General features: G+C 48.7%; 2 protein-coding genes across 5 annotated transcripts in view; one reads left to right on the top strand and one right to left on the bottom strand.

The window, feature by feature from the left end:
• The window catches only part of LOC144496746 (butyrophilin subfamily 1 member A1-like), a 284,881-nt gene that overhangs the window by 110,990 nt on the left and 161,655 nt on the right, over positions 1-12,236 (top strand).
• The window catches only part of LOC144496761 (lysosomal thioesterase PPT2-A-like), a 44,201-nt gene that overhangs the window by 7,533 nt on the left and 24,432 nt on the right, over positions 1-12,236 (bottom strand). For 3 of the 4 annotated variants that reach the window (XR_013498422.1, XR_013498423.1, XM_078217286.1), the window contains exons 6-7: positions 12,077-12,161; positions 8,534-8,588 (exon numbers count right to left, since the gene is read on the bottom strand). Coding sequence is in view for 2 of the 4 variants with exons in the window: in XM_078217286.1 (XP_078073412.1) it covers positions 8,534-8,588; positions 12,077-12,161 (140 nt within the window). In the remaining 2 variants the exon portion in view is untranslated. The remainder of the gene's footprint in view (positions 1-8,533; positions 8,589-12,076; positions 12,162-12,236) is intronic. The other variant, XM_078217287.1, reaches the window with a different exon arrangement.

The raw sequence follows: 12,236 nt of genomic DNA, 5'->3' as shown, positions 1-12,236 counted from the left end.
ACTCTGAGCCAAAGCAAGAGCTATCTGGACAGGTGATCAATGTTCTTGGTTTTAAGGAGTGTTTCAAAGGAGGAGAGAGGGTTAGAGAGGTGGAGAAGTGTATGGAGAGAATTGAAGAGTTCCAGACCCGGTTGGATGAAGGCACAACCAGCAGTGATGGAGCAATCAGGGGAATGCACAAGAGGTCAGACTTGGAAGTACAGAGATTCCAGAGGGTTGTCTGCCTGGTTAAGGTTAGGAGGAGGCAAGGCCACAGGGGGAATGGAGAGGGGATTTGAACATGAGGATGAGAGTTTTAAAATGGAAATGTTGGGAATCTGGAGCCAGGGATGATGAGTGAACAGGACATGGTGTGAGTCAGGACACCGACAGCAGAGTTTCAGCTGAGCTGAAGTTTATGAAGAGAAAAAGATAAGAAAGAGGGGGAAGGGGGTCACAAGAACAACAACTTGCATTTCTATAGCACCTATAACACTAAAACATTCCAATACAGGAATGTGAAATTGGACACCGACCCACATGAGGCAATATATCAGGGGAGCCCCAATATGTCATCTTCACCTGACGAAGGAGCAGCACTCTGAAAGCTCGTGATTCCAAATAAATCTGTTGGATTTTAACCTGGTGTTGTGAGACGTCTTACTGTGCCCACCCCAGTCCAACGCCGGCATCTTTTGATTTGATTTGATTTATTATTGCCACATGTATTAACATAGTGAAAAGTATTGTTTCTTGCGCGCTATACAGACAAAACATACCGTTCATAAAGAAGGAAACGAGAGAGTGCAGAATATAGTGTTACAGTCAAAGCGAGGGTGTAGAGAAAGATCAACTTAATGCAAGGTAATACAGCTCAGCCTTCAGCACTATAAAAGGTGAAGGCGGGAAAATCTGTACAGAACCAGTAGAAATGGCAGAGGTGCTTAATGAGTATTTTGCCTCGGTTTTCACAGAGGAGAAGGACATGGGTGGATGTACTGTGGGCTTGCGGTGGACTGAAAAGATTGAGTATGTGGACTTTAACAAAGAGGTTGTGCTGGAATCTTTGAATGGCATCAAGATAGATAAGTCGCCGGGTCTGGATGGGATGTACCCCAGGTTACTGTGGGAGGCGAGGGAAGAGATTGCAGAGCCTCTGGCGATGATCTTTGCGTCGTCGATGGAGACGGGAGAGGTGCCGGAGGATTGGAGGATTGCGGAGGTGGTTCCTATTTTCAAGAAGGGGAATAGGGATAGCCCAGGAAATTACTGACCGGTGAGTCTAACCTCAGTGGTTGGTAAGCTGATGAAGAAGATCCTGAGGGACAAGATTTATGAGCATTTAGAGAGGTTTAGTATGCTCAAGAATACTCAGCATGGCTTTGTCAAAGGCAGATCGTGCCTTACGAGCCTGGTGGAGTGCTTCGAAAATGTGACTAAACACATTGATGAAGGGAAAGCGGTAGATGTGGTTTATATGGATTTTAGCAAGGCGTTCGATAAGGTCGCCCATGCAAGGCTTCTAGAAAAAGTGAGAGGGCAAGGGATCCAAGGGGCTGCTGCCCTGTGGATCCAGAACTGGCTTGCCCAAAAGAGGCAAAGAGTGGTTATAGATGGGTCTTTTTCTAGATGGAGGTCGGTCACCAGTGGAGTGCCCCAGGGGTCTGTTCTGGGACCCTTGCTGTTTGTCATTTTCATAAATGACCTGGATGAGGAAGTGGAGGGATGGGTTGGTAAGTTTGCCGACGACACGAAGGTTGGTGGGGTTGTGGATAGTCTGGAGGGATGTCAGAAGTTACAGAGGGACATAGACAGGATGCAAGACTGGGCGGAGAAGTGGCAGATGGACTTCAACCCAGATAAATGCGTAGTGATCCATTTTGGCAGGTCGAATGGGATGAAGGAGTACAATATAAAGGGAAAGATTCTTAGTATGGTAGAGGATCAGAAGGACCTTGGGGTCCGGGTCCATAGGACTCTAAAATCGGCCCCGCAGTGGAGGAGGTGGTTAAGAAGGCGTATGGTTTCCTGGCCTTTATCAATCGAGGGATTGAGTTTAGGAGTCCGGGGATTATGATGCAGCTATATAAGACCCTCGTCAGACCCCAGTTGGAGTACTGTGCTCAGTTCTGGTCGCCTCATTACAGGAAGGATGTGGAAAAGATTGAAAGGGTGCAGAGGAGATTTACAAGGATGTTGCCTGGATTGAGTGGCATGCCTTATGGGGTAGGCTGAGGGAGCTCGGTCTTTTCTCCTTGGAGAGACGTAGGATGAGAGGAGAACTAATAGAGGTATATAAAATGTTGAGAGGCATAGATCGGGTGAACTCTCAGAGGCTTTTTCCCAGGGTGGAAATGGCTGCTACGAGAGGACACAGGTTTAAGGTGCTGGGGGATAGGTACAGGGGAAAGTTTTTCACACAGAGGGTGGTGGGCGAGTGGAATCGGCTGCCGTCAGTGGTGGTGGAGGCAAACTCAATAGGGTCTTTTAAGAGACTCCTGGATGAGTACATGGGACTTAATAGGATGGAGGGTTATAGGTAGGCCGAGAAGGTAGGGATATGTTCGGCACAACTTGTGGGGCCGAAGGGCCTGTTTTGTGCTGTAGTTTTTCTATGTTTCTATATTCAGCAATGTTTCCAGTTCATTTTTTAATAATCAGTGCAATATTACCACCTGCTGGCGATGAGCGGAACTGCGGCCAATAAATTATTCCACAGTCGGCGCTGAGAATAATTTCAAATGCGCTGTGGCACCGCCACCGGCTGGCGATGAGCGGAACTGCGGCCAATAAATTATTCCACAGTCGGCGCTGAGAATAATTTCAAATGCGCTGTGGCACCGCCACCGGCTGGCGATGAGCGGTACTGCGGCCAATAAATTATTCCACAGTCGGCGCTGAGAATAATTTCAAATGCGCTGTGGCACCGCCACCGGCTGGCGATGAGCGGAACTGCGGCCAATAAATTATTCCACAGTCGGCGCTGAGAATAATTTCAAATGCGCTGTGGCACCGCCACCGGCTGGCGATGAGCGGTACTGCGGCCAATAAATTATTCCACAGTCGGCGCAGTCAATGATAAAATGCAAGATCAGTGATAAGGTGGAGGTCGGAGAGATTAAATGACAAAACGGCTGGGGCTGCAAATCAAAATGAGATGATAATCAGACAAGTAAAGAAACAAAGGATGCATCTAAAAGAGCTGTAAATAGGAATCACAGAGTCATCGCCAATAGTTTCGGTATGAAAAAAGGACAACAGTTATAATTGAAAGTTGTTGAACTCGATGTTGAGTCTGGAAGGCTGTGAGTTTTCTAAAATATGCTGTCCCTAAAGCTTCCGGGCCATTGGAACAGTGGCAGGTGGTCAAAAACAACAAAGTTACAGTGAGATTGGGACAGGGAATTAAAGGACAGGCGCCTGGAAGCTCGGGGTCATGTTAACAGACAGAACAGAGATGTGTATTTGGCAATCTGCATTTAGGGACACCACATCATCAGCAGTGAATACTGTAGACGAACTTGAAGGACAAAAAATCACTTTGACCTCGGAGGAGAATTTGGGACTGTGGACGGTGAGAATGGTAAAATGACAGGCGTTGCATCTCCCACGCTTGAATGGAAATATGCCGGAGGGAGGCGGTATTTCTCCTGCTAACTTTCTCTTACTGAGCTTCACCTGCGTTTTGCTTATTTTTTTCTATTTCCAGCGTCTGGAGAATGTTTGTTTTCTTAGTTCACAACAGCAAATATCTACACAGTCTAATTTTCTGGCACAGTCTGCACGAGTCCATCAAAAATAATCGTACAAGAGCACCACCAGGTGTCCAAACCCGGTAGTGTAGGGCGAAAATACATTTCTGCAATACCGTTTTCAGCCACCGGGTAGCAGTGCTGCTCCATGATCAATAAGATTTTTATGTTAAGTTGTTCTTATCCTCTCCCCCCCAACACTTAATAAACATCGCTGCAGAGTAACCGTGTAAATTTATCAGTGAAGTAGTTTCTAAAGTCCCGACAGCAAAATAATTTAGTTGATCTAACTCAAAATGGTCTTCTGCGTTCTTACTGAATGACATAAAGATTCTTAGAAATTACCAGGTTAGAAATAAATCTGTAGACAGTTTGCGGTTTTAGTTTTACTGTTTTGCTGACAAGTGACGCTATTGTACCAAGTGAACGATATTTATTCAATATTAGTTCTGGATCTAGTTCTGGGAAATGAGCCCGGTCAGGTCGTCAAAGTTTCGGAGGGGAACATGTGGCAAATAGTGACCACAACTCTGTTAACTTTAGGATAGTGATGGACAAGGACAAGTGTTGTCCGAAGGGTAGGGTGCTAAATTGGGGGAAGGCTAACTATAGCCGGATTAGGCAGGAATTAGTGGCCGTTGATTGGGAGAGGCTGTTCGGGGTTATGTCCACGTCTGGCATGTGGGAGTCTTTTAAGGAACAGTTGATAAGGCTGCAGGACAGACATGTGCCTGTAAAGAGGGAGGATAGGAAAGGTAGGATTCGAGAGCCGTGGATAACCAGTGCAATTGTGGGTCTAATCAAAAAGAAAAAAGAGGCATACATGAGGTCCAGGCAACTGAAAACAGATGGAGCTCTGAAGGAATACAGAGAGAGTAGGAAAGAACTCAAACTGGGAGTTAGAAGGGCAAAAAGAGGTCACGAAATGTTCTTGGCAGATAGGATTCAGGAGAATCCTAAGGCATTTTATTCATATGTTAGGAACAAAAGAGTTGTCAGGGAAAAAGTCGGACCTCTCAGGGATAAAGGAGGGGAATTATGCTTAGAATCCAAGGGAATAGGGGAGATCCTAAATGAATACTTTGCATCGGTATTCACAAAGGAGAGGGACTTGTTGACTGGGAGTGTCCCAGAGGGAGGTGTTGACCCGTTAGAGAGAATCTCCATTACAAGGGAGGAAGTGTTAGGTTTTTTAGGTAACATTAAAACTGACAAACCCCAGGGCCTGATGGCATCTATCCTCGACTGCTCAGGGAGACGAGAGATGTAATTTTTGGGCCTCTGACGGAAATTTTTGTCTCTTCATTGGACACAGGTGAGGTCCCTGAGGATTGGAGGATAGCGAATGTGGTACCGTTATTTAAGAAGGGTAGCAGGGATAACCCGGATAATTATAGGCCAGTGAGCTTGACGTCCGTGGTAGGGAAGTTGTTGGAGAGGATTCTTAAGAGACAGGAGGTATGCGCATTTAGAACGGAACAATCTCATTAGTGACAGACAGCATGGTTTTGTAAGAGGGAGATCGTACCTTACAAATTTGGTGGAGTTTTTTGAGGACGTGACAAAAACGGTTGACGAAGGAAGGGCCGTGGATGTCGTCTATATGGATTTCAATAAGGCATTTGACAAAGTCCCTCATGGCAGGTTGGTTAAGGAGGTTAAGGCTCATGGGATACAAGGAGAAGTGGCTAGATGGGTAGAAAACTGGCTTGGCCACAGGAGACAGAGAGTAACAGTCGAAGGGTCTTTTTCCGGCTGGAGGTCTGTGACCAGTGGTGTTCCGCAGGGCTCTGTACTGGGACCTCTGCTATTTGTGATTATATATAAATGATTTGGAAGAAGGTGTAACTGGTGTTATCAGCAAGTTTGCGGATGACACGAAGATAGCTGGACTTGCGAATAGCGATGAACATTGTCGGACAATACAGCAGGATATAGATAGGCTGGAAAATTGAGCGGAGAAATCGCAGATGGAATTTAATCCAGGTAAATGCGAAGTGATGCATTTTGGAAGAACTAATGTAGGGGGGAGTTATACAATAAATGGCAGAGCCATCAAGAGTATAGAAACACAGAGGGTCCTAGGTGTGCAAGTCCACAAATCTTTGACGGTGGCAGCACAGGTGGAGAAGGTGGTGAAGAAGGGATATGGTATGCTTGCCTTTATAGGATGGGGTATAGAGTATAAAAGCTGGAGTCTGATGATGCAGCTGTATAGAATGCTGGTTAGACCACATTTGGAGTACTGCGTCCAGTTCTGGTCGCCACACTACCAGAAGGATGTGGAGGCTTTAGAGAGAGTGCAGAGAAGGTTTACCAGGATGTTGCCTAGTGTGGAGAGTCTTAGCTATGAGGAGAGATTGGGTAAATTGGGCTTGTTCTCCCTGGAAAGACGGAGAATGAGGGGAGACCTAATAGAGGTATACAAAATTATGAAGGGTATAGATAGAGTGAACAATGGGAAGCTTTTTCCCAGGTCGGAGATGACGATCATGCGGGGTCACAGGCTCAAGGTGAGAGGGGCAAGGTATAACTCAGATATTAGAGGGATGTTTTTTACGCAGAGGGTGGTGGGGGCCTGGAATGCGCTGCCAAGTAGGGTGATGGAGGCAGACACGCTGACATCGTTTAAGACTTACCTGGATAGTCACATGAGCAGTCTGGGAATGGAGGGATACAAACGAATGGTCTAGTTGGACCAATGAGCAGCACAGGCTCGGAGGGCCGAAGGGCCTGTTTCCTGTGCTGTACTGTTCTTTGTTCTTTATTACCCACTGGTTAATTAAACAGGGAAATATGTTGTTGCAGTATCACCAGAAGCCAGGAGGTGGAGCTGCTGCACCATTTTTTAAAAATCAAATTTTATTCCTGCTACACTATTTGCATGAAGTGGAGATGCCGGCGTTGGACTGGGGTAAATACAGAAAGAAGTCTCACAACACCAGGTTAGAGTCCAACAGGTTTATTTGGTAGCAAAATCCACTAGCTTTCGGAGCGTTGCTCCTTCGTCAGGTAAGTGGGAGTTCTGTTCACAAACAGGACATATAAAGACACAAACTCAATTTACAAAATAATGGTTGGAATGTGAGTCTTTACAGATAATCAAGTCTCACAGGTACAGACAATATGAGTGGAGAGAGCGTTAAGCACGGGTTAAAGAGATGTGTGTTGTCTCCAGACAGGACAGTGAGTGAGATTTTACAAGCCCAGGCAAGTTGTGGGAGTTACAGATAGTGTGACATGAACCCAAGATCCCGGTTGAGGCCGTCCTCATGTGTGCGGAACTTGGCTATCAGTCTCTGCTCAGCGACTGCACTGTTGTGTGTTGTGAAGGCCGCCTTGGAGAACGCTTACCCGAAGATCAGAGGCTGAATGCCCGTGACTGCTGAAGTGCTCCCCAACAGGAAGAGAACAGTCTTGCCTGGTGATTGTCGAGCGATGCTCATTCGTCCGCTGTCGTAGCGTCTGCATGGTCTCCCCAATGTACCATGCCTCGGGACATCCTTTCCTGCAGTGTATCAGGTAGACAACGTTGGCCGAGTTGCGAGAGTATGTACCGTGTACCTGGTGGATGGTGTTCTCACGTGAGATGATGGCATACATGTCATCCGTGCCAGATCATTGACATGGATGCCATCATCTCACATGAGAACACCATCCACCAGGTACACGGTACATACTCTCGCAACTCGGCCAACGTTGTCTACCTGATACGCTGCAGGAAAGGGTGTCCCAAGGCATGGTACATTGGGGAGAGCACGCAGACACTACGACAGCGGATGAATGAACACCGCTCGACAATTGGGGAATTGGTTCTCTTCCTGTTGGGGAACACTTCAGCGGTCATGGGCATTCGGCCTCTGATCTTCGGGTAAGCGTTCTCCAAGGCAACCTTCACGACACACGACAGCGCAGAGTCGCTGAGCAGAGACTGATAACCAAGTTCCGCACACATGAGGACGGCCTAAACCGGGATCTTGGGTTCATGTCAGACTATCTGTAACCCCCACGACTTGCCTGGGCTTGCAAAATCTCACTAACTGTCCTGTCTGGAGACAACACACATCTCTTTAACCTGTGCTTAACGCTTTCTCCACTCACATTGTCTGTACCTTTGAGACTTGATTACCTGTAAAGACTCGCATTCCAACAATTATTTTGTAAATTGAGTTTGTGTCTTTATCTGTCCTGTTTGTGAACAGAACTCCCACTCACCTGACGAAGGAGCAGCGCTCCGAAAGCTGGTGGATTTTGCTACCAAATAAACCTGTTGGACTTTAACCTGGTGTTGTGAGACTTCATACCATTTGCAGCCAGGTGGTATTGTACTGTCTAATTTAACTTTCATTCTAACTATCCACCAATGTCCTTAGTTATTGACAGGAGCTTGATGTCTGTGTCGATATGCGTGATCTTCTTGGAGATCCTCTCCACTTGGAGCCGGCAGTTTGCGGTGTCGATGGTAGCGTGATGTGGACAGGCAGACATTTTCACCCTCCTGACACATTCAAAGGGCAGCAATGATTAAATGAATAAAAGGATGATGGGGCAAAGCGAAGGGAGAGGGTGGTGGGACAGGTGAAGAAACTAAATATGTGCCTGGAGGAAGTGTAGATGGTTAGAGCAGAATAGTAGAGCAGGAGGAAACTTTAGAAATTCTGTTAAAGGCTCCTATGGCCAAGGAATATTCCGGGAGAAGGGTGGGTAAGATTCAATGTACTGACAGGGAATCCCTGGGGATCTCCATTCGCCCCCTCCGCACCCCTTCCCCGTTGCTCACTGCTGCGGCTGCTCCAACTCACCATCTGCTGTTTCATATCCACCACCGTCTCGTTCTCATTGTAAAATCCAAAATGACTGGAAAAGAAACAATCCATCAAAAGGAGATTTCTGTTAATGTGAAGCATTCAGGTCGGAACAGAACAATGGGGGGGGGGGGGGGGGGGGGAGGCCTGAGGTCGACAGTCACTATTTATTATATTTTATTTCTGATTTAATTTTGATTATTGAAAGTCATTTTGTATTTAATCTCTCTCGGTTGATTGATCTTATTCCAGCTCTGATTGTGCTTTGATTAATTAATCGATGATAATCATCAGTGACCTGCTTTTCTCGTCTTTTTTTTAATCTGAAGTGCCATCCAGCTGGAGTTAAACTAAATCTTTTCTTTTCCACTTTCTCAAGCTAGAATATTAAAATAAGTTGTCTTTTGTTATGATCAGAGGTCCTGTTGTTCTACTGCCTTCTGTGACTCCTGGATCAAGTTGCTGATCTTGATCTGGTGTGGCGAGCTGAAGCATCTGAATCTGGAGTTTAATTTCCGGATTGATAGCAGAAGAGGAAACACCAACAGAAGCTATCGAAACAGCCTGGGTATTGCAAAGTCTGCATAGCCTGGAGGTCCCTGTGCAAAGAGCTGAGCTTTGTTTTGGGAAAGGCAACAATGCAGCCAGAAATTTGGGATGTTGCTTCAGAGACTGGGTGCTGCAGCCAGAGTGGGATAGTCACACTGAAGATGGGAGGAAGGGCCAGGCACGGAGTGACTGACCTCCCGCTGAGGTTACTCAGTAACTTGATGATGAGGCTCACGCAGTGTGTGCACTGAGGGGAGGGTCACGCAGTGTGTGCACTGAGGGGAGGGTCACGCAGTGTGTGCACTGAGGGGAGGGTCACGCAGTGTGTGCACTGAGGGGAGGGTCACGCAGTGTGTGCACTGAGGGGAGGGTCACGCAGTGTGTGCACCGAGGGGAGGGTCTCGCAGTGTGTGCACTGAGGGGAGGGTCTCGCAGTGTGTGCGCCGAGGGGAGGGTCACGCAGTGTACACACCGAGGGGAGGGTCACGCAGTGTGTGCACTGAGGGGAGGGTCACGCAGTGTGCACACCGAGGGGAGGGTCACGCAGTGTGTGCACTGAGGGGAGGGTCACGCAGTGTACACACCGAGGGGAGGGTCACGCAGTGTGTACACACCGAGGGGAGGGTCACGCAGTGAGGGGAGGGTCACGCAGTGTGTACACACCGAGGGGAGGGTCACGCAGCGAGGGGAGGGTCACGCAGTGTGGGGAGGGTCACGCAGCGAGGGGAGGGTCACGCAGCGAGGGGAGGGTCTCGCAGTGTACACACCGAGGTGAGGGTCACATGTGTACCAGTTTTGGGGGACTGTCGTGGTCCAGGTCAAATTGGGGATTATTGATTGAGTTTAAAGAAACACAAAGTGTTTTCAATAAAGATTTCTTGCTTGGTTTTGACTGGATTTTTTATATCAGTTATAATCGCCTTTCTCTTATTATCAATATTCAATAACATTGTTTCAACACATTGGACGGGGTTTTCCGGCTACACTCACCCCAAAACCAGAAAGATTCTCCCGAGGTCTCGTGACCTTTGCAAGGTCCGCCCCCCCCCCCCCCCAACATCCGCTACGATTCCCGTGCCGGGTGGGACGGGAAAACTCCCCTCCCCTTGTCATTGTCACTCATTCCTGTTCTGTCCTTTGACTTTGAACCTCAATGAGCCTCTGAACAGGATTCTCATGATTCATTACAGAGAGGGAGACCCAGAGAATTACTGTCAGCTGGAAAGGGCCAGGGGATCAGGAATTATCAATCTCAGACAGTCCCATATTCAGGAATTTCCTTTGCTGAACCCTCCGAGCTCAGGGAGGGAGCAGGGGAGAGGGAATCTGAACTTCTGGGTGTCACAGTGAAGGAGAAACATGGGAACAAAACTCTGATCCATCATCATTCACAGTCCCCGGTTTCCACAATCACTGCCCACCAAGAACTGGGATTTTGATTAACATTCTTCCTCACAATGTTTCATATTTTTATGAACAGTTTGGTTTGATTGACTGATTTCTCTCCTGTCTGTCACTCTCGGCCATTCTGACATTTTATTAAATCTCTGGTGTTCAATGTAACCAGTTTCCTGACCGCTGGACACAATCCCACATAATTAACAGGACGGACATAACGTTCAGAGTAAGCAGAGGCTCCACACCAACCTCCCCCCCCGCCCCCCAAACCTCATCAAATCCTATCTCCATATCCTTCAATTCATTCCTCCCGCGTATGTTTATCCAGCTTCCCCTTAAATAGAGTTACCCCATTCCCACAGCTCCGTGACAGTGTTGGGAATTTTACCGCCCCTCGCCTGCCACAGGAATCGGAGCGGGCGAGGGGCGGGACCACGGAAAGGTCCGTTCACCTCAGGCGGCCTTTTAGGGTTTCGGGACAAGCAAGGCTGTAAAATCTCACCCATATTCTGACTATTCTCCGGGTAGAAACGTTTCTCCTGAATTCCCGACAGGATTTATTAGGGAGTCTCTTTTATTTAAGGTCCCTCATTCTGGTCACACCTGTAACTGGAGACAACTCCAGAGTAAAGAGCCCCCCAGCCCGTTCAGTCTTTCCTGGAGATTTACAATCTCTCAGTTCGGATATCCTTCCTGTAAATATCTCACTTTGATCTTCTCCGGATCTCCCAGTCAAACATTGGGAACTGAGGTCGATACTGGCAGTGATCCGCAGCCTGTGATTCAACCCATGCCAGCGGGAGCCTGGCACACATTAATCTGGAACAGAGGGCAGCCTCCACCCACCTGGCCACTCACACTCCACAACCTCACTCTCCTCACCCCCCACATCCTCACCCCCCACATCCCCCACGTCCTCACCCCCCACATCCTCACCCCCCTCACCCCCCACATCCTCACCCCCCTCACCCCCCACATCCTCACCCCCCACGTCCTCACCCCCCACATCCTCACCCCCCACATCCTCACCCCCCACATCCTCACCCCCCACATCCTCACCCCCCTCAAACTCACTCTCCTCACCCCCCACATCCTCACCTCCCTCACCCCCACATCCTCACCCCCCCTCACCCCCCACGTCCTCACCCCCTACATCCTCACCCCCCTCACCCCCCACGTCCTCACCCCCCTCACCCCCCACATCCTCACCCCCCTCACCCCCCACGTCCTCACCCCCCACAACCTCACTCTGCTCACCCCCCACATCCTCACCCCCCACATCCTCACCCTCCTCACGCCCCACAACCTCACCCTCCTCACCCCCCACATCCTCACCCCCCACATCCCCCATATCCTCACCTTCCTCACGCCCCACAACCTCACCCTCCTCACCCCCCACAACCTCACTCTCCTCACCCCCCACATCCTCACCCTCCTCACCCCCCACATCCTCACCCTCCTCACCCCCCACATCCTCACCCTCCTCACCCCCCACATCCTCACCCCCCTCACCCCCCACGTCCTCACCCCCCACATCCTCACCCCCCACATCCTCACCCCCCACATCCTCACCCCCCACAGACTGCCTCGTACCTCGACTGCCAAGGGGTTATGACCCCGTCATCTGGTCCACCAATCAGAACAAGTCTCTTGATCCTCAGAAAATTTTTCTTCCATTCTGATAAAAAGGATTTTTTAAAAAACAACAAATCAGAAACAGGAAACTCCCGTCAGACAGACGGAAAATTATCTA

This window comes from Mustelus asterias, chromosome 8, assembly GCF_964213995.1.
Source record: "Mustelus asterias chromosome 8, sMusAst1.hap1.1, whole genome shotgun sequence".
In the NCBI taxonomy this organism is placed as follows: Eukaryota; Metazoa; Chordata; class Chondrichthyes; order Carcharhiniformes; family Triakidae; genus Mustelus; species Mustelus asterias.
The sequence above is the reverse complement of the archived record's forward strand: the minus strand, read 5'-3'. Positions and strand labels throughout refer to the sequence as shown.